The sequence below is a fragment of the Aptenodytes patagonicus genome, chromosome Z, assembly GCF_965638725.1.
Source record: "Aptenodytes patagonicus chromosome Z, bAptPat1.pri.cur, whole genome shotgun sequence".
In the NCBI taxonomy this organism is placed as follows: Eukaryota; Metazoa; Chordata; class Aves; order Sphenisciformes; family Spheniscidae; genus Aptenodytes; species Aptenodytes patagonicus.
Window position 1 is genome coordinate 31,296,331 of NC_134982.1, and position 23,068 is coordinate 31,319,398.

At 43.6% G+C, this 23,068-nt stretch overlaps 1 protein-coding gene across 1 annotated transcript; it reads left to right on the forward strand.

The window, feature by feature from the left end:
* The first annotated feature begins 359 nt into the window (after positions 1–359).
* Positions 360–6,511, forward strand: KCNV2 (potassium voltage-gated channel modifier subfamily V member 2). Its single transcript, XM_076362894.1, has 2 exons — positions 360–1,799; positions 6,236–6,511. The coding sequence occupies exons 1-2, from the start codon at positions 360–362 to the stop codon at positions 6,509–6,511; spliced, it is 1,716 nt and encodes a 571-aa protein (XP_076219009.1).
* The last annotated feature ends 16,557 nt before the right edge of the window (positions 6,512–23,068 follow it).

Consider the following 23,068-nt stretch of genomic DNA (forward strand, 5'->3'; position numbering starts at 1 on the left):
CCCTACTGATTTTTCATAGATTTATGGATCTATAATCATTCACGTCACAAACTGAGGGACATGAGGCTGGAACAGGATAATAGCCCTTAAATCCTCTTCTCTAAGCACTCAGATCTTCCCTGTCAGCAAGATTAAAACTGTCAACAGCAGTCTTCCTGTGTCTATATCCCACACGGAGCTTTCACAACAACTGGAGTGGTGGCTGGCAGGGAGAAAAATGCAGAACTGCTGCTGTGCGTGATACTACCGAGATATAGAGAAGAAAACAGGATTGTCAGCCTTTGTAGTGCTGGAAAGGACCGGTGTTAATTCCTTGATCAGCTGAATGCAAAGAAGGGAGAAGAGTAAGGAAAAATAGTATGTTGCAGTTTAACATGAGGCAACAGTTTCCTTTCCTGAAACATAAAGGCAGGGAAAGGGAAGCACCAAATCTCCTCCTGCAGCCCAACAAGGGGAAAGATAACAAAGGCATGCATGTAGACAAGCAGAGTGGCTTTTCTACTACCGCTCCACTGAACTCTCAGCCCTTACTGCTCCTGGGACCTGAGGGGAATTACAACTATTATGTGGACGATGAAGATGAGGAAGAGGAAGAGAAAGAACAAGGAAAATGGCCAAGTGGAGACATATTTGAGAGAGAAAACAAGCCCTGGTCATCAATTCCTTGTTCCCCTGCCCTTTCCTGTGGAGCCCCAGCTACGCCTTCGACTTCATCTGTGCTGAACATCAACGTCGGCGGCCAAAGCTACCGCCTCACCTACCAGGCAGTGGCCATCTATCCCAAGACCCGCCTGGGCCGCCTGGCTACCTCCACTGACCGTCGCTGCCAGCTGGGCCTATGCGATGACTACGCTGCCCAGGTAGATGAGTATTTCTTTGACCGGGACCCAGCTGTCTTCCAGCTGGTGTACAACTTCTATGCCTCGGGGGTGCTGCGTGTGCGGGACGAGCTGTGCCCCTGTAGCTTCCTGGAGGAGCTGAGCTACTGGGGTGTGCGGCTCAAATACACACCTCGCTGTTGCCGCATCTGCTTCGAGGAGCGCCGTGATGAGCTGAGCGAGCAACTGAAGGTCCAGCGCGAGCTGCGCTCCCAGGCAGAGGCTCAGGAGAATGAGCAGCTCTTCCACCACATGCGCTACTATGGTCCCCAGCGCTGGCGCCTCTGGAACCTCATGGAGAAGCCCTTCTCCTCTGTCACCGCCAAGGTAATGGCAGTGGCCTCCAGCTTCTTTGTGCTCATCTCCGTGGTGGCCCTGGCACTCAACACAGTGGAGGAGATGCAGCAGGTAGACCGGAAGAGCGGGGAGAGCCGGCCTGTCTTGGAGCACATTGAAACCCTGTGCATTGTGTTCTTCACACTCGAGTACCTGCTGCGCTTGGTCTCTACCCCAGACCTGCGCCGCTTTGCCAGCAGCGCCCTCAATGCTGTAGACCTCATTGCCATCCTGCCCCTCTACCTGCAGCTGCTGCTCGAATGTTTTGCTGATGACGACCAGCCCCGAGGTCGGGGCTCTCAGCACGAGCACGATATCGAGAAGGTGGGACGGGTGGGCAAGGTGGGACAAGTGCTTCGCATCATGCGCCTCATGCGCATCTTCCGCATCCTCAAGCTGGCCCGCCACTCCACAGGGCTGCGTGCCTTCGGCTTTACCTTGCGCCAGTGCTACCAGCAGGTGGGCTGCCTTTTTCTCTTTATTGCCATGGGCATCTTCGCCTTCTCTGCCATGGTCTACACAGTGGAGCATGATGTCTCCAGTACCAACTTCACCAGCATCCCCCATGCTTGGTGGTGGGCTGCCGTAAGTAAACACATCTCACCTTGCTGGCTAGCCAGAGACCCTCCCTCCCTTTCCCTCCCCTTCCTTGCTAGAGTCGCTGACAGTCTTGAAAACAGCAGGCTCAGATCAGTGAACATCTGCTCTGAATTCTGAGCTTACAGGACATATGCACTCACTGACGCACACACACACATGCACTCATTCACCTTTGTTGTAAGCTTAAATCAAGGCTTAATCAGGCAGACAGTGTTGAAATTCCCGTCTGACCAAATGCAGACAGTACTTGCACTTTTAAGGAAGAAGTGGGCAAAGAGACAGGAAAGAAAAGTATTTCCCCATTTAATCCCACTGTCAGTGTTGCCAAAAAAAAAAAGGAAAAAAAAAAAAAAATCTTGCATCAGGCTAGCTGGTTGCACGTGGACAGAGGATTTTCATTCTTGTTCTTTTTGCAGATCTACTGTGACCCATCATACAACTGCAAGTTGATAAGACATAGTTTATTAACTATAATCTGGTCACTCAGACTTGCAAAGCCAAAGCTGTCCCAGAGCTTTGGCTGCTAAAAATGCATTAGGACCAACAGTTGTTTTACACAAAAGACTGTGTTCTGTTCCTTAGATGGCACGTCTAAGGCGCATGTCTGCACACACAAAAAACATTGGTGGTTATTTATACCGTGCCAGTCTCGCAGAGGAACAAATACAAAAAGAAGCAGAATAGCTCAAGGGGTTCATAAAGGGATAAACTGCCTTCTACATCTAGGTCACTGGTTTGAATCCCACATCAGTCAGTACTGAGAGCTGGTTAATGTCACCTTGAATCTTTTTTTGCAACCTCTGCCAGAAAGAGTGTGATTTTAGTCCCATCCCAAGCACTTGGAGTGAGGGTAACTGGCTGAGTTTCAGCTGACAAGCCTCAGAAATGAAGACAAAATGACCTCGTTTCTAGAGACTGCCACTGGGTTAGTGCTCTAAGGCATTTGGGCACGTCTGCTTGAGAGGTCTGAACTATCACTGACCTGTACTATACTGTGTTATGTGGAGGGGTGTTTTTGAGGCAGCACTTTCTGGGCTGTTGGGTTCACATCTTTCAGGGGCATGAAGATTTAGCCAGGAACACAGAACTGTGAGAGTTTAAAGTTCTCCACCTTGCCTAAATGCCTCCTGGCTCTGGCAATGTCCTGGCAGAACTGTTCTAGGGTCCCAAACTCTGAATTCATCTCTAAAGGGTTCGGGAAGCAGTTCAACTCCAGGCTTGGATTACATTAACACCCAAGGATGGACATACATTCACTTATAGAAGGCTAACCAATACTTCTCAAACTATTGTGAGATCAAAATGATAGTTATGTCCTTCAAGGTGAGCTGTGAAGACAAAAGAAACACTTCTGGGTTTATCAAGACTAGCAGACAATGGAGAGCGAGCTGCAGGCTGTAAGTAAATGCTTAACAGATAATATTCATGCACAAGTACAGCAGTTTCACAATTATCATTTTTAAAGTAATGTTTTGGCAGGGAAGTGGGTGGTTTTATCAAGGGCATTGGGGAGAGGGGGAAGTTGATCCCTGCCTGTGCTGCTGCCTGCAGCATTTCAGAGCTGGAAAGCAACAGCTCTGTTACGCTGCAGAAGATGTGCATATCTATAGCAGTCTGGATCAAATCAGAGGGTAGCTAGACATTGCAGGTGCTGAGGGAAGGCAAAGGGCCCATATCTTGGCTGTCCATAACTCTAAGGCTTGTTCTAGTCTGTCATCATGTACATTTCATTTTGCAGCAGCTGATGCTGGCCTCCATAATCCATGTTTATGGCAGGGCCCCAGGAGCTCTTCTGACTCCTGGGGCTGGCTGTGTCCCGGTCACTTCCCTGGCAAAGGAAGCCCATGCAAATGGACTGGAAAGGAGTCAGAAGATCTTCTCATACTGGTTGATCAGCATAGGCACTGAACGCACTGAGCTGCGTATGGGGCCCACAGGACAGCAACCCCAACCCATCCAAAGTCGCTTCTCCTGGCCAGCAGCCCTGGGAGCCCATGGCCTGCACATCTGGTTCAGCAACGGCTGATGAGATGTGGTGGTTTCCCATACATAAGTTCATAGTGATTCAGTGCATGGCATAAAAACTGGGCTTACAGACACACATAGGCATTTATATATGTACATGCATATGTACACGTGCTGAATATCCCTTAAGCTGGGGCATGGAAAGGCAGGAAAAATCACTGAATAAAGGAAACGGTCCCGTAATGTGACCTTCACACGTCATCTTTAAGTGATATACACAGCTATGAACAAATTTGTTCTTCATATGTTACTAGTATCAGGACATTAGCCTTATATTTTGTTTTCTGAACATGCAGGATATATACAAAATCTTTAGGGCTCATTTCTGCAAGCTGGTGGCACCGTAATCATTTAGATACTCCTAAGAATCCTATATGACTATGACTATGTGAAAAAGGCCTATTTAGCTGAGCAAGTGCCTCCAAAAGAGAAGCTGTAGCATGCACATTGCAATTCCAAGGCATAAAACTCTTTTTAAAGCCTATTCATTCTTTAAGAGTGAAAATTAAGATATCCAGATCACTCAAATTTCATTAAAATCCAGTAGCGTTCACGGTCTCACACACACAGGAGGAGAAGTATCCCCCCCAAACTGTTACAGGCAATGTGGAAGACTATGCCAGTGGAACAGAACCTTATCACAGGATAATGGTTTTGTCCTGGCTGGTAGAGATAAACATCTTGCCTTCATCTCAGTATTTATTTTTGGAGATATTTATCCTGTATTATCATTCAAATCCAGTGACTTAATTTCCATTAAACCAAGTGACTAATCCTTTTTATTCCACAGGAAGCACCAGGTGCATCCTACAAATGTGCTTACCCAGTGCTGTCTCATGTACCCTAATGCTTTATTCATTTGAAATAACATTTTATTTAGCATATTAAAGGATGGCAGGCTGCACACCATGACCTTCCAAAGACTTATTTCAGTGCTAAAGCCACAAGGGCATTACAGTGAAAGTCCTACTGCCTGTGGTTTATTTCTGCCAAAGTTTTAGATTACTGTTTTACAGATACACACAGTGTGTTGAGATACTGTGAAAAAAATTAAATAAAATTCATTGGCTGAAAAAGACCCCTTGCACAGACTAGGAAGTGCCAGATAGCAGAAGCCTGCAAGTTTTACCTGCCAGAGAAAAATAAGTTATATTTACGAAATGTAAAAATTATAAACAATCAAGATGTGTGCAGTGGAAGTATATAAATTAGGAGTTATTTTATGCTGACTGTTTGGGAGTATATCATTCATATGTAGCATCCCCATAAGCAAACATCCATGAATTTTTGAAACGAAATTTTACAAAGAAAGTCTTGCAGTACTTGGTATAGTACCGGGTCCATATAAAACACAGTTCCTTCATACATCTATAGGCTAAAAAGAGAAAATGCTGATGGCTGAGAAGAAAAAAGTCTGTGAAACTATGTAGACTACATGATGGCAAAATGTGCAGGTTCATATAAAGCAGGCATACTAAATACCATCACTTCCACAAAAAAACATTTCAAACAACGCCCAAACCCTTCTTCAAAGGGGAATTCAGCAAAAATTTCCCACCTGTGTACCTGTCAGCTAAAACCAACAGGAATATTCCCTACTGAAGGCACACATACACCTTACTTTTGTAACCTCTGACATACAGCTGAGCAGGAAAATCAAACAATTTAGCACTATAAATACATGTGTTGTGAGCATACACTGTGAGCAAAAACTTCCAGGCAACAGAGAAAGATCTTTGTTTTTTCCACAGCTCCTTGTAGGTATATAACCATTAAAGGGGATTTTATCTAGAAACTTCGAAGTCCTGGGTCACTGCTTCCTATAGTGCAAACATTATAAAAATAGATTTCACAATTAGCTGAAGCTTTTCCTGTGTTTTTCATTAGTTCCTAAAATATATGTGACAAACAAAGGTAACACTCAAAATACAACCCATAGAATAAGTCCCAAAATACCAGGTTTTATAAGCACACCGGCTTTAAATACAGGGCATCTGTTCCAAGTGACACGATGAGGGAGCAGGGCTGCAGTTATCACTGGATTTGTGCGGTCAGGGAGTTGTCTCTATCTGCTCACCGCAGCCGAGCAAACCCACCTTCTGGACAGGCTGGTGTGGAAATTGTTTGGAAATTCCCTCTGCAGGACAAAGCTTTTAAAAATCCTCCTGAATGGTGTCAAATTGCACTCTTGTCTTTCTTTACCACATGAGAGGGATTTTTTTTTAATTAGGGATTTTTGCATAAGATGGACGGTACAGAAGAACAGGCAGCAGAGAGTATTCAGATTTATGATGCAAAGCGCAAAAGCGCAAACTTTAAAATTGTCCCTGATCTCTTAACATAGTTGTTTGTATGTTTCTTCTCAGCTAATAAGCTGAATGTTGGTTTGCCTGTAGGTCAGCATCTCTACAGTAGGATATGGAGACATGTGTCCAGAAACTCACCTCGGCCGCCTGTTTGCTTTCCTCTGCATTGCGTTTGGAATAATCCTGAATGGCATGCCCATCTCCATTCTCTACAACAAATTCTCAGACTATTACAGCAAGCTGAAGGCCTACGAGTACACAGCTCTCAAGAAAGAAAGGGGGAAGGTGGACTTCACACGGAGAGCCATGAAGAAAATATCTGAATGCTGTGCAGAAGGTGCAACCCACCCTTCGTCACAGCACTGATACAGTTTGTGCTTTGGATACTGGGAGGGAACAGAGAAGCTGAAGGAGAAAGAAGAAAAACAGATCAGCCAAACTAACTGAAGATAAACTGAAAAGGTCAAAAGTAACAAAAGTAGATGGTGAAATCTGTTTTGAAGGGGGTTGTTTTCAAAAGAAAAAAGGCTCAGATTACAGCAACAGATATTTTTTTTGGCTTTGCTAGGCTGTGAGCAGCACTTAAGTGCTCATCAACTATCTGGAATGACATTCTTCAGATTAACCACCCAGAAACTCTAAATTAGACCCGCATGAAGATGTAACCCCCTGCTACTGATTAGACCCACAATAAAGACCCACCATAATCAAACCAAAGGAAAACAAATTGCTGCCATTAAGGGTCAGCCACCTCACTGCTGTCAAGGCAGTCTCAAAAATTAAACAAATAGAATACCCAGTATACTGACTGCATTGCTGAAATTGGTTTTGCACCAGCTTTCAAAACCAGGAAAACAGCCTAGAGCATTTACCTGAATATTAGTAGCATCTATACTCCTTAAGCTTTCAGCTTCTGTTTCCACTGTCAGATAGCTATGCTTCACTGTTCCAATTTTGTTTTTCATATGCAGCCCTGCAAATGATTCCCATTTTCATACCTAGGCAAGCAACACACTGCTTTTAGTATTTCCCTTCTTTAGGTATAAGATTAAGTGATAAACTAAATTTATTTTACAGCATTTACTGTATCTACTTATTGAATTGTTAGAATAATAATAGGCCTGTCATGGGACGTAAGTGTTAAAGCACCATTTAAAAAAAAAAAAATCAAATGAAACATGTAATGGATAATATCTCATAAAGACTTTTCATACAAAGGATCTTATCAGCACTTATCTGTAACCAATTTTAAATATAATTTAAAGTCAAGATACTTTGCTGGTACATACAGGCATTAGGGACACAATTCTGACACCTTAGCTCACCCCCAGTAGTACCTTACTTCCTAAGATTACTGAGCCTTCTTGCACAGCTGGATGCAGTTTCTCATGTGTCAGAAACTCACCCCAAAACCTACACAACAAATAACAACAACAACAATTAAATGGAATCAGTTTCATCTATTAGTTTGCAGCATATCAGGAGTATTCTTTTTACGTAAAAGCAGTCATACCAGTTTAGAAATAGTAACCTGAATAACAGATCTGAAATAATAGTTAGTTTATTGATACTCAGATACAAATAATGTAAAAAAAAAAAAAAGGTAACAAAAAGAAGCAATGGTAACAGTCACTGATATGGCCTACAGCTGTTACTCAGCAGCAAAACAGCCTGATGGCAGAGATGCATTTTTAAATTCTTGAACTCTCACGTTGTGTCTGTGCTGCCCTGCTGAATGCAAATGGCTGCATTCAAATCCCAGAGCCATACTGGAGACAATGGTGTGAAGCTCACTCTTGGGACAGCTGAGGGTGAAAAAGTTCATTAATTTTGCCATGTCCATGCAAATTGTGTCAAGCGTAGGGACATTTCTCCTTTCAATGGTGAGAAGGTAATTAGTAACCAAGTTGCTCTTCTCATTCTTTACCTCCAGACAAATGTATCATAAGCCCATCTGTCATTTTGTTCTTTAGGAATGACAGTCAGCACATTGTGTGATGATCAGCTCTGTTAAAAGCTAAACCATGTCTTTAAGGCACAGCTGAGCCCTGGGAGTTGAATGTGATATATGTTTGCTCTTCTGGACTGCACACAATGCAGCAGGCACAATCCTGCCACTCACTGAGAAGAATAGCAGCTTTACTTTTGCTCTAGGGATCATATGAATTTGCATGGCCCTTCTGCACAGCAACAACAGGATGAGTAGCTTCACTGAAACCACAGGAAGCCTCTCTCTTAGACCCCCACTGCAGTTCAGTGAGGTGGCAGGTTACAAGCATGCTAAAACACAACTGTGCTTTATTTTCAACATGCAGCTTGGGTTAGATCCATTAAAAGGACTTAAATGTTGGTGATTACCCAACTTACCAAGATATGGGACACCCTAAATTAATTTCCTTGTCTGAATGAATCAGGACTTGCATGTACCATGCAGATGGGATGCAGATGCTCAGCCTTGCATGGCAAGCTCAGCAGCTTCTTGCCACCTAGAGAAATCCAGAGCCTGAGCACTTACTCTGCTGAGGCTGGACTTCCTCATAGCCTCAGACTTGACACAAATCACCAGCCTCATTTTCCACCCTACTTGCCTCACATGCTGGACCCATTCAAGTAGATGTTCTTCAAGACATGTGAGGGAATAGGCTTTCCACACAAAACATGAGCAAGAGAAAAAGGACTGTTCTCTCTTTTAATCAGGAGTCAGAATTGAATGTCCTCGGTGAGTGCTTTCTTATCTGTCCAACAAGATTTTAATGCACAAGTCCCGTAGTACTGCTATAACCGTTCAAATACAGCTTGGAGTGGGTCTCTCCTACCTCCCTAGCTGAAGCTGTTCTGCTTTGCGCCGAGTAAATAATGACCCTCCAGGTGACAGTAAAAGAAAGACTGTACAGCTTGGTGTTTGCAGCACTCGGCTGGGTGGAAAGGTGTGGGTCACCGGCCCTGCTTCAATAAAGAGCTACGAAAGTACCCTGACCAAGCGGCAAAATCTTCCCAAATACTCACTCTGCTCTGGCCCAAGCAATCTTTGGTTGAAGGATTTAGCATGGAAGGACTGCAGAGTCAGTCCCTGCACACTGCAGCCACATGAAGGCAACCCTTACTTAGAGTACCATACAGGTTAATGGCCATGAGCCAAAACACTTCCCAACACGGAGGAAACCAATTTCTGTCCCCTCAGGAGAAGAAGACATTGTAACCAGCACCACCAGGTCCCATCTGGGTGCTCTGAACACTGGAGCCACCACACCTCAGGCAGCTCAGCTTACCTAGCAGCTGCCTCACTCTCTTCTTTCTCAATGCACTTTGCCCCCTCATCCCTCTGCCATCCAGTCCCACCATCTCACTGATGGCAGCTTTGGTACGTTTTTGATTCCTCTATGCACTGACTCAACACACAAATGTGACAGTTTGGGGGAACAGGGTTAGATTCTTGATTGGTTCATGACCTAGCTCAATTTAGAGAGCTCTGACTGATGCTAGAGCTGACACAAGGTACATGGTAGAAGCGTGCAGTCTGAAGGACAGACCTCTGGCAACTGCCACATGAAATATTAAGCAGAAGACTACACAAAGTTGCTGTTTTTCTGTTTTGTAATACCTGGCTCACCTGCCCTGCTGCATTCAGCAGCATTTTCCAGCAAGCTAGAAATTAGTGTTTGGGGTTTTTTTTCAATCAAAGACTCATAATTTTCTTCTCTGGATTACCTTATTCAGCTTTCTGCCTTGTGGCTTAACTAATCTTATTTTAGGGGTGACAAGCGTAAGTCTGTGCATTTAAATAGGAAAGAGTATGCCTAAAGTTGAGGTACCACTGTATCAGCCAGATGTTGCCCCGAATGCCGAAAGCTCTGTCAGTACCAGCATTTTCTGTGGATGGCTACTAGCAAGGTTCTCCCACAAGGTCCTGTCCCCTTGTGAGAGCCAGTCTGAGGCTTATACCATACAAAAAGGACATCCAGCCAGCTCAGAGGAAGGAAGGAGTTCATATTCCCACAAAACAAACCTCTGACAATCTGCAGAAGGCTGTGCAAACCTGTATCAGCTGGTTTTGAAATAGGATGCAGCATTTTTGCTATTTTTTTGTGGACATAATGGTTCCTTCTGAGAAGGACTCTCAGTTAAATTTATTCTGCCACATGCACTAAGACTTTCAGTGGCATCATCACTATCCCTAGATTACTCAAATGAAACAGTCAAATGGTACATATGATGACATCCAAAAATAATGGAGGAGAGCCATGATTGTCTTGGATACTTGAATGCCACAGGGCTTCGACAATCAGAAGATTTCAAATTTAACCACATCAAGGGAAAATATACTTAAATACAAGAAAGATGGGCAATACTATTAAAGACAAAGTAGATAGGGCTTGTTTTATGAGAAGTTAATTTGGCATAGCTAAGGTTTTGGGGAAACACGGTGGAGGATTCTCAAACCACTGAGAAATTAGAAACCTCTCTGAATGTGGCCATGCTAAAGTCTTCTGTTTTAACTAATTGCAGATATTAATGAGCCCCACAGGGAGAAGAAAAATATGTTCTGTCATTATGTTTCACTACAGACTTAGCAAACATGTTGTCTCTGGTAGACAAAGAAACAGTCACTTTATCTGGATGACCTGGCTTCATTTTAGGCCAACTACGTGTTGATTCTTCTACTCATTTTAGGCCTGGGAATTATTGAAAAAAAAAGAAAAAAAAGAAAGAAAAGAAAGAAAAAAGAGGAAAAGAGAAAAAAGAGGAAAAGAAAAAAGAAAAGAAAAAAGGAAAGAGAAAAGAGAAAAAAGAGAAAAAAGAGAAAAATTTTTAAAAAAGGAAAAAAAATAGGGGTGGGGATCATAGAAATCTAAAGAGTCTGTCCCTACATGAGACAGTGGAAAGAATTCCAATTAGAATATGCTTTTGCACAAATCCTTGTCTTAGAAAAACATCACTTTTTCAATGCAATTCAGCAGCTGTTTGCTTTTCTCGTTCAGAAAGATAGCACTTAAAGGGGTAGCTACAGTAAGCCACAGATTAGTAGGCATCTGGTGCTATTCCCAGGCTTCTAAGGCAAATAGTAATATTCAGTCTTTAAATATGTACAATTTTAAAGATTATAAACTAGGTATACTTCAAAGTTTTTGGAGAAAACTAATTACTATCAATAAGCCTAGGAAGGAAAAATTGTCTCCTTGCTTAAAAAATAGCTTCAACTGTTTAGAACGTTCTGTTTTTATGTTATGTAAAAATATTTGATTCATGTTTATCTGCTATTTACAAAACCTTTATTAACTTCTTTATTCAGTAGTAGAGAAATTACATGGCATTTGACTGTAATCCAGCTCTTTATCTTGGATTGAAAAAGGGAAAGGTCAGAGGTACTAGCTTTTTATGTACTTAGGTAATTTAATGGAAATATGCTGAGAAAAATTAAAGCATTCTACAGGTAGCTCCTGAGATAGAGATTATCGAGTTTTTTAAATAAAGCTTGTCAGAGTCTAATTCTACTCTATAAAATTACTCTATACTGTCATTCTAACTTCTGAAGCAGATTTGCTCCATTTATAACCAAAAGCATTTCCCCCCTATTAATAACCAGATAAAAAAGTACCATACTTGTCTTAGACTGACCAAGTCAGTCTTTCGCTACCACTAATAACTGTTCTTCAGGCCACCACGTACCCATGCAACACTATTTTCTTCGCCCGTTCTGGCAGAGGGAAACTGCCTGAAAAGCACTTCTACTACCAGCTGGCAAAGAGAAGGCAGAACCTGCTTTGGCTGCAGAGCTAACGTAGCTCTACGTGGCTAAAAACAGCTAAAACTGAAAATGTCTGTCTGCAGAGGAACTGTTCAATACCCATATAAGAACAGCCTTGCTCAACAGGACATTTACACTTCTTTTTTTCTCTTACCAAAAACTACATATGGAGGTGAAGGCATGGACTGCAGAAAGGCTGGGCTCTGAGGTGAAGTCTTTGTGATCAAGCCCTGGCATAAGCTGGATCCACACTGACATCAAAGGGACTCCATGCTCCTCAAGTCTGCTCCAGCCAAGTCTTGCTGGTCGGGCTGGTCTGACTTCCAAATATCTTAACATCCAAATATTAATTTGGGTAAACAAACAGGAAAAAAAACAACAACAAGTTCCAGAAATTCAGGAAAATTCAGGAAATCACACAGAGGTTGCGACAGCACGTCCCGCTGTGGTGGGGGGCCGCAACGCCCTGTAAGAAAGGGCAAGGTAGCTGGGTCTCCTCGCATGGAAAATTGTTCATGGCTGCCGCCCAGAGGTTAGAGGCTGCCAGAGTCCCCTTTTTCTTAAAAATATCTAGTGCCTGCTACCTGCTATGTTAGCTGGCTCTGCTGCATCTTCTTCAGGTACAGAGTGTACCAAAAGGCTGGAGTCCTGTGTTTACAATAATGTAAAATTTAATCTGTACTGCAAAATCTGTATTATCATCACTATGGACTAAATGAATCTTCAATCTAATGCTGCATTAATTACACTGGAGATTAATTTCCCTGTTCCTTTTGTTTCTGAAAGACAGCTCCAAAGCCTAAAACGTTCCCCAAAAGTCACTACAAAAAAAGAGAAGTGATTCTAGGCAGATCTGGATAATGTCAGGATATGTTTAATACTCGGTCTGCATATTCCTAGGACAGTTTAAGCAAACAAAAATATCATCACCTAGCACCAGGAAATCAGAGTCATAGAATCATAGTAGCATTTAGGTTGGAAAAGATCTTTAAGATCATCCAGTCCAACCATTAACCTAGCACTGCCAAGTCCACCACTAAACCATGTCCCTAAGCACCACATCTGCACGTCTTTTAAATACATCCAAGGATGGTGACTCAACCCCTTCCCTGGGCAGCCTCTTCCAATGCTTGACAACCATTCTGGTGAAGAAATTTTTCCTCACGTCCAATCTAAACCTTCCGTGGTGCAACTTGAGGCCATTTCCTCTCGTCCTATCGCTAGTTACTTGGGAGAAGAGACGGACACCCACCTCGCTACAACCTCCTTTCAGGTAGTTGTAGAGAGCGATGAGGTCTCCCCTCAGCCTCCTTTTCTCCAGGCTAAACAACCCCAGTTCCCTCAGCCGCTCCTCAGAAGACTTGTGCTCCAGACCCCTCACCAGCCTCGTTGCCCTTCTCTGGACACGCTCCAGCACCTCAACGTCCTTCTTGTAGTGAGGGGCCCAAAACTGAACACAGTATTCGAGGTGCGGCCTCACCAGTGCCGAGTACAGGGGCACGATCACTTCCCTACTCCTGCTGGCCACACTATTTCTGATACAGGCCAGGATGCCATTGGCCTTCTTGGCCGCCTGGGCACACTGCCGGCTCATGTTCAGCCGGCTGTCAACCAGCACCCCCAGGTCCTTTTCTGCCAGGCAGCTTTCCAGCCACTCTTCCCCAAGCCGGTAGCGCTGCATGGGGTTGTTGTGGCCAAAGTGCAGGACCCGGCACTTGGCCTTGTTGAACCTCATACAGTTGGCCTCAGCCCATCGATCTGGCCTGTCCAGGTCCCTCTGCAGAGCCTTCCTACCCTCAAGCAAATCAACACTCCCACCCAGCTTGGTGTCGCCTGCAAACTTACTGAGCGTACACTCGATCCTCTCATCCAGATCATTGATAAAGATCTTGAACAAGACCGGCCCCAAAACTGAGCCCTGGGGAATAGCACTCGTGACCGGCCGCCAACTGGATTGAACTCCATTCACCACAACTCTCTGGGCCCGGCCGTCCAGCCAGTTTTTTACCCAGCAAAGAGTACGCGCATCCAAGCCATGAGCAGCCAGCTTCTCCAGGAGAATGCTGTGGGAAATGGTGTCAAAGGCTTTACTAAAGTCTAGGTAGACAACATCCCCAGCCTTTCCCTCATCCACTAAGCGGGTCACCTTCTCATAGAATGAGATCAGGTTAGTCAAGCAGTACCTGCCTTTCTAAAGCCATGCTGACTGGGCCTGATCACTTGGTTGTCCTGTACGTGCCGCGTGATGGCACTCAAGATGATCCATAACCTTCCCTGGCACCAAGGTCAGGCTGACAGGCCTGTAGTTCCCCAGATCCTCCTTCCAGCCCTTCCTGTAGATGGGCACCACATTTGCTAACTTCCAGCCCACTGGGACCTCCCCCGTTAGCCAGGACTGGTGATACATGATGGAAAGCGGCTTGGTGAGCACTTCCACCAGCTCCCTCAGTACCCTTGGGTGGATGCCATCTGGCCCCATAGACTTGTGCGTGTCTAAGTGGTATAGCAGGTTGCTAACCATTTCCCCTTGGATTATGGGGGCTTCATTCTGCTCCCTGTCCCTGCCTTTCAGCTCAGGGGGCTGGGTACTCAGAGAACAACTGGTCTTACTATTAAAGACAGAGGCAAAGAAGGCCTTAAGTACCTCAGCCTTTTCCTCAGCCTTTGTCACTGTGTTTCCCCCGGCATCCAATAAAGGATGGAGATCCTCCTTAGCCCTCCGTTTGTTGCTAATGTATTTATAGAAACATTTTTTATTGTCTTTTATGGCAGTAGCCAGATTAAGTTCTAGTTGGGCTTTGGCCCTTCTAATTTTCTCCCTGCATAACCTCACGACATCCTTGTAGTCCTCCTGAGTTGCCCGCCCCTTCTTCCAAAGATCATAAACCCTCCTTTTTTCCCTGAGTTCCAGCCAAAGCTCTCTGTTCAGCCAGGCCGGTCTTCTTCCCCGCCGGCTCATCTTTCAGCACATGGGGACAGCCTGCTCCTGCGCCTTTAAGATTTCCTTCATGAAGAGTGTCCAGCCTTCCTGGACTCCTTTGCCCTTCAGGACTGCCTCCCAAGGGACTCTGTCAACCAGTCTCCTAAACAGGCCAAAGTCCGCCCTCCGGAAGCAGTTCTGCTGGCCCCCCTCCTTACTTCTCCAAGAATCGAAAACTCTATCATTTTGTGATCACTATGCCCAAGACGGCCTCCAACCGTCACATCACCCACAAGTCCTTCTCTGTTCACAAACAACAGGTCCAGCAGGGCGCCTTCCCTAGTTGGCTCACTCACCAGCTCTGTCAGGAAGTTACCTTCCGCACACTCCAGGAGCCTCCTAGACTGTTTGCTCTCTGCTGTATTTTATTTCCAGCAGAGATCTGGTAAGTTGAAGTCTCCCCGGAGAACAAGGGCTAGCGATTGTGAGACTTCTCCCAGCTGCTTACAGAACAGTTCATCTGCCTCTTCATCCTGGTTGGGTGGTCTATACAGACTCGCACCATGGGATCTGCCTTGTTGGCCTTCCCCCTGATTCTTACCCATAAACACTCAACCCTATTGTCACCATCGTTAAGCTCTAGACAATCAAAACACTCCCTAACATACAGGGCTACCCCACTGCCTCTCCGTCCTTGCCTGTCCCTTCTGAAGAGTTTATAGCCATCCATTGCAGCACTCCGGTGGTGCGAGTCATCCCACCAAGTTTCCATGATGGCAACTATATCATAGTTTTCCTGCTGCACAATCGCTTCCAGCTCCTCCTGCTTGTTGCCCATGCTGCGTGCGTTGGTGTAGATGCACTTCAGTTGGGCTATTGATCCCGGCACCTTTTTGGGGGGAGAAACACTAATTCCTACGTGACCATTCTTAGGCGCTTCCGTGGTTTATCTAACACATCCATAACCCTTGCATCTTTGCTGCTGCATGGATCTCTATTCCCTACCTCCACTGAGACGGCAGACCGAAGCACCTTGCTAGCACACTGTCCCTCAAACACTGGCGTGCCGCCCCCAGGCTTATCTCTAGTGAGCCTTGTTTTATCCCTTTCCCCCTTCAAATCTAGTTTAAAGCTCTTTCAATGAGCCCTGCTAACTCCTGTGCAAAGATCCTTTTCCCCCTTTGAGACAGGTGTACCCCGTCTGTAACTGGCAGGCCTGGTGTCATGTAGACCAACCCATGATCAAAAAACCCAAAATTCTGCTGGTGACACCAGGCTCAGAGCCAGGTACTGATCTGCTGGCTCTTCCTGTTTCTTCCCTCATCATTCCCTGCAACTGGAAGGATAGGGAACACTGTTTGTGCTCCTGATCACTTAACCAGGCATCCCAAGGCCCTGAAGTCTCTCTTGATTGCCCTTGGTCTTCTTGTTGCAACTTCATCGCTGCCTACCTGAAAAATCAATAATGGATAGTAATCTGAGTAATCTTAGTAATGATAATAATTAGTCAGGGAACATGAAAGTTCAATATAAAGATACCTTAATTGTAGGTTGAATGGATTTTTTTAGATGAATAAGGAGTATTGTCCAGGCTTTTATTGACAGGATTTAACATAAGCAATCAAAACACAGGTCTCAACCAACTGTCATTCCACTTTGAGGCATGGCAGGCTTAAAATAATGCTGATTTTCTGGGTATACTTTTCCAGGCAGTACAATGCATGTTCCTCTAAAACTCCATGCACTGAAGAGAACGGCGCCATTTTATACACAAATTTGAAACACAAGTTTGATCATGCAGCTCAGCCAATCTAAAAGATCAGTTTGATCCCCTGCAAAGGGGTCTGCTCCTGGCTAATGTCAGACTTCTTGCTGCCTTACCATGCAACACTGCTGTTTAGCTCATGCTCTGGTGTTCAGGCGGGTTTGCCTTTGTTTAGTGAATCTTATCAGCTCGCTAATCGAAATTAATTCAACACCACACACAAATCTCTAACTGGCTTGTGAATTGAATCAGCTTAGTGAACAGCCTGACAAATGCCAGAGCCGCTGTAAGGAGAGGGATGCAGCACCTTCTGTTCAGAGGCAGAAGGAAAAACACTACTGACTCGTGTTGCAGCAGGCAAGCTGCTGGATTCAAAATCACATTTATTAGATCAGCTGAGGGGCTGGAGGAGAGGAGAGAAAGACACACAAGGTTTTAAGCACACTTTTCCTGCTTTACCTCTTTCCACAGGCCTCTACTACTCTTTCTTATACAGCTGTAATACTGCTATTACACTTGCATCATCCCACTGAAATTCACTTTGGCATTGCTTTTCAAAGGCACCTTTCCATCTGCAACAAGTTCTTTTCCCCCAATCCCTCCCCTTTCAGAAATCTGCAAATACCTGCTTGCTTACAGCTTTAGTTTATTGGTATGGCACAGGAGACCACTTCCTTACATGCCTGCCTTCTTCCTGTGTTTCTCTCTGCACAGACTGCCACCTCCGCTCTTTATTCAAATTCTGCCACAAAATTCACCTTCCAAACAAGTCAGATCCACTCTCTGTGATAAAGCTCACCATTACAGATGCAGATTCACTATATTAGCGTGTTATCCTAAGGCACTTTGCATACCTGCCTGAAAACAAAGGTTAGAAAGCAAGGCCTACACATTGCAGCAATTGCAGTCTGAGCAGCATCACACTGCCTGGGAGCAGACAATGCATGCACAAATTTTCCACCGTAGTGCACTATACCAAGATTAAAGGACAAAGCACGACCAACGGCAGACACTCAAAGTGCACCTGAAGCAGAAGAAAACAGGCAATTTGAGATGCACTGTTACAGTGCTTATTCCATTTGCTCTGTCAGTAGCTCTGTTGATCTCAAGGGCTGGTTCCAACGTGCACTTCGTAACAGCCAAGCAGCAAACTAAAGAGACAAATGCTCAGACACTGCGAAGCTGAATCATCATCTGTGAAAGCAAAGGTCCTCCAACTTGGGCACGATGCTGTGTAAAATAGGAAATACAACATTATGTTTGGCATCTCCCACTGATGAGGACATTTTAAAGGGAAATCACTGGAGCTGCATGGAGGCTGGTGAGCAGCACCGATTCTGGAAGGCAGACCCCAGTAGCTCCCTTGTGCCTGGGCCTTGGCTAATAAAATACCATGAGATTTGACATGTAAAATTGCAAGTTCAACCATTTTTAATACTTTTGAAGAGAAATCATTCAGATGTTTCTCAAACATGTCTTTAAATTGGTACTGCCTGTTCTTTTCACTGCCCACTATCAAAAGACTTGGAATTTGAAACAGGCTCTAAATATTTTACCTCTTCAGATAAACAGAGAAAAAACAGAAAAAAATGCTTAAGTGGAAAAACTGGTGGCACCAATTTGTAAAACAGCCTCTGAAAGCATTTCAACCATAAGAATGATTTTGACTGCCATGAAAACTGGTGCTATCATCATGCTGTGAAGATGACTTTATAGCAGGTGTCGTGGCACCCTATCTTCTTCATCTAACCGCTCACTGGGAGCAGAAACTTTAACCAATGCAACATATTGAACCAATTCTTATATTCTCTTATTACCTTTTTCCACAAAAAATGTTTTATCAGGACTTCTTATAAATCAGTACATCTTTAAAATGAAAAGCCCTGGTATCTTTTTTGCCCCACAAGTATCTTGTTTGCATCTGTTTTACAAACAGAGAGAAAAAACTTCTGATGATTTCTTAGGTCAATGCTTCTAGCACCTGTTCATATATGCCTGTACACCCAGAGCTCCTGTCGGCTCCCTCCCGTGTGCTTTTTATGACTGCCCCACTATTGTAATGAAAGATGTAATCCATGTAGATACACTTTAGGTAGCACAGACTGACAAGCTATGTCAACGACAGGCAGAAACAGCTGTGGGGAAGACAAGGCAAATCAGAGAATCTAAGATTTTTATATTTTGTAAAGCATAAGTGTACTTGTCAGACACATTCTGATTAAAAGAGCATAAAAATCCAACAATTAAAACCATCTTTCATGACAGCAGATGACAAGATGACTAAACCCACTTCAGCTAGTATGGCCCTCAACAAAACTTTACATACATGACTATTGCAAGAGAAAATTATGAAGATATATAATGTTAAGTTTGGCATATGTAAGGAAATATGTATGCAACGAGGCTGGTGAGGGGTCTGGAGAACAAGTCTTATGAGGAGTGGCTGAGGGAACTGGGGTTGTTTAGCCTGCAGAAAAGGAGGCTGAGGGGAGACCTCATCGCTCTCTACAACTACCTGAAAGGAGGTTGTAGCGAGGTGGGTGTCCGTCTCTTCTCCCAAGTAACTAGCGATAGGACGAGAGGAAATGGCCTCAAGTTGCGCCAGGGGAGGTTTAGATTGGATGTAAGGAAAAATTTCTTTACTGAAAGAGTGGTTAAACATTGGAAGAGGCTGCCCAGGGAAGTGGTGGAGTCCCCATCCCTGGAGGTATTTAAAAGACGAGTAGATGAGGCACTTAGGGACATGGTTTAGTGGGCATGGTGGTGTTGGGTCGACGGTTGGACTCGATGATCTTAGAGGTCTTTTCCAACCTCAATGATTCTATGATTCTATGAATTACTGCTAATAACTAAGATTGACTTTACCTGGCATATTTTCCAGTTTTCCAGCCATCAGTGGCTTTCCCTTTGCTCAGTCCCTCCCCCTAGTACAGCTTGTAAATGATACTCTACTTGCTCCTTTGGATGCTACAGCCTTTGCATACACTTAAAAGAAAACGATCATGTCAAGGAAAGCTTGCACTGCTGAAATTTGCAGTTACAGGGACTGGAGAAAAGGTGGAGAACACAGTATGATAGATTCGTATTTCTTAAATAGCAATCCTTCCCAGTAATGCCCTGTTTCTCTTTCTAGATGGTTAGTACAATGGTATCTACCATTAACAGATCTTGAAAAAGGTTACATACCCTAAAAGTCCAGGGTCTCAAAGCAAGACACAGAAAACAAAACAAGGGGCTTTAAACAACAACAAAAAAATTGTTAACAGTGAAAGAAAGTGCCACTTACAGAATGCAGCGTGCAAGGGAGCAACTCGATACAAGAGCTTTAAACCCCAAGCAGAAAACAGGGGAAAAGTGCTGGAAGAATAACAGTTAGAGTAAATGAACTTTTGCATTTTCACAGACTGTCTGAGAAATGCTGTGCACACTAGTGAGGCAAAAGGGATGGGTTTTGACAATGATCTTGAACTTGATAATGCTGTCTAATGGACACTACAGATTTCTTCCAAGAAGTCAGAAGGAAATGTGTCTTGATTAACGCAATGAACACTTACACAAATTTGTTTTAAAGATGTAAGAAATGAAAAACACCTACTTTTAATATTTTATTAGTACCATTTTTAATTTTTTTAGACATACCAGAGGAACAGTGAGAACACTTATGTAGAAACCTTTAAGTGCCAAGTGGTGTGCATACATGGATATGGCCTTGTGTCCATTCTGACAAGTCTACAACCCATACTAGACAAGAGATGGACAGGAGTAAGAAAGAAAATATCACAGCTTATGGGTCACAGTCTGCCTGCAATGTGTATATTGTCCCAAAACATTCCCCCTTTTTTTCCAGCTACTTCAATCATTCCGCATTTTCTGCTGACCCCACTTTGTCCTTGATTCTGCACTCAGAAACAAACTCAGAGTCACCGTGTACATTTTCTGCTTTTGAAGAAAAGGTAAGTTGGTGGAGAGTCAGTGGAAAAGAGAAACACTGCTTGTTCTTGGGAGCTCCTGCTGTCAGCAGCAAAGGGGAAAGCTGGTCCTTTTGTACCTTAAGCCAAGAGGTATTAAGTTGCAATAGTACCTCTCCGTATACCCCTATTTCCAAGGTAATGGGAAATACACTATTACACGCTAATATACACTATTACCAAGGTAACGGGTCCTCCGTCTTCTAAGAACCAAAAATAAAATAATCATCACCACCTTTCCTGTCCTAGACTGTCCTAGCATTCACAGTGATTAAACATTGGCTGTTCACCCTCCAACTTCTGCTATGTAAAGTGAAAGAGAGAGGTGTTGGCTCTGGATGGCCAAGGGGACATTCACTTCACCTCTGGATGACGGCTTTAAAACAAGAACCCCATAATTCCTGGAACAGCCTCTCTTCTGAGCAAGTGGCACAGACACAGACACTTATCTGCTGCACATGCACTTCCACTGTCTTCTTGGCATGTCGTGGTTTAACCCGGCAGGCAGCTAAACGCCACACAGCCGTTCGCTCACTGCCCCCCAGTGGGATGGGGGAGAGAATTGGAAAAAAGGTAAAACTCATGGGTTGAGATAAAGACAATTTAATAGGACAGAAAAGGAAGGGAAAATAATAATAATGATAAAAGAATACACAAAGCAAGTGATGCACAATGCAATTGCTCACCATCCACTGACCGATGCCCAGCCAGTTCCTGAGCAGCGGCCACACACCCCCAACCAACCTCCCCATTTTTTTGTTCAGCATGACGTCATATGGTATGGAATGTCCCTTTGGCCAGTTTGGGTCAGCTGTCCTGGCTGTGCCCCCTCCCAGCTTCTTGTGCACCTCCAGGCTCCTTGCTGGCAGGGCAGTATGAGAAGCTGAAAAATCCTTGACTTAATGTAAGCACTGCTCAGCAACAACTAAGACGTCAGTGTGTTATCAACATTACTCATCCTAAATCCAAAACACAGCACTGTACAGCTACTAGGAAGAAAATTAACTGTATCCCAGCCGAAACCAGGACATGGCAATAAAAAAAATACTGCTAGCTATATTAAGATGCTGACAATCATTTGAGCAGTTTGGATAATCTAAAGTAAGCAGAAGTCCTTGTCAAGTACATTTCAAACAAAAGAAAAAGGACACACTGAAAAAAAATACTTTTGCTTCAGAGTCTTTCAAACAATTTATCTCTCAGCCTCCAACACAGTCACAGAGAGACCCGCAGCAGACTGTGACAGAAATGGCACTACATCCAAACAGCTTCTTCAGTGGGAAAAATGAGTCCACTCTGTGAAGTACCTTAAGCCACTGAAACAGTCTTTAGTACCCCCCATAACCTCCTCTTCCTCTCCTTCCATTAGGCTATTTCAGAATTTGGTTTCAACTGACATTAAAGACATACCTTGACAGCAAAATTTCTGTTTTACCCCCGGAGGAAAACAGTAGCATCTTCAGCGTAACCTTAACTGATGTCTACTTAATCAAGAGTGACATTTCTCAAATTGTGGTAAGGAAAATTAGTAGTCAGTCACTCCAAATTATTACACGATTTAAAATAAATCATATACAGAGTCTCAAAAATGCAGATGATCTGGCTGGTAGACATTCAGTTAAAGCAACTGGAATTAAAGCACACAATCAAAGCATCAAATCAGATTCAATTAAGCAGACATTCTTACACAACATTCTGCTATTCAGTTTATTAATATCTACCTTTAGCTATGACTTACTTTCACTGCCCCCTTTAATTCTCTTGATTGGAAATACATCTGTGCCAGATTTGAAGCATTAGTTTATTCCCCTCAATAACCTGAAAATTGAGAAGGGCTGTATCAGATTGTCTTTTTTCTGCTGTTTTACTCTACCGCTAATTATTCAGTCAGAAATCTGTTGCATATTTCATGTAGGTTGGGGTTTTTGGCAGTAACTGAGACTTCTTTAGAAACAGTTCACTACAGTTTAAATTCATTATCTGTTGCTAATTAAAATGATCTGTTCTATTGTCACAAAAGAAAATCCTGTTATAGAAACTAATGAGCTGCAACCTTCAGTAACTGAGAGGATGTGTTTACAAGCATGAACACTTAATGCCAGTGCCAATCTGGTCTGATTGGGATTAACCTTCCAGTATTTACTACTACTCATAATCCTAGGTGGAATTAGAGGGAAGCACAGTCAGCAAAGTATCAGTAGATCAACAGATACAAACAGAAACTATGTTAGAAACACTTCTCCTAATTATAACGTTCATGTACTGCTTAAATTAACCTAAGTAAACTATGTATTACAACTTGCTTTATGATTTTTTTAAAAAATTTGCCTATTCAGGTATCTTGTAATTTTTTTTGTATTAAAAAATGTTCCCCCTAGACAGGACCAGTGAGAAGCAAGAGATTACTTATTAAGATGAAACAATGTATTTCATTGCTTTGGATAAACTATTTATACTTAAAACATACACATCTAGAAAATGTACTTAACAATTCCAGCACCTGTATACATACAGGTGGTCCCTG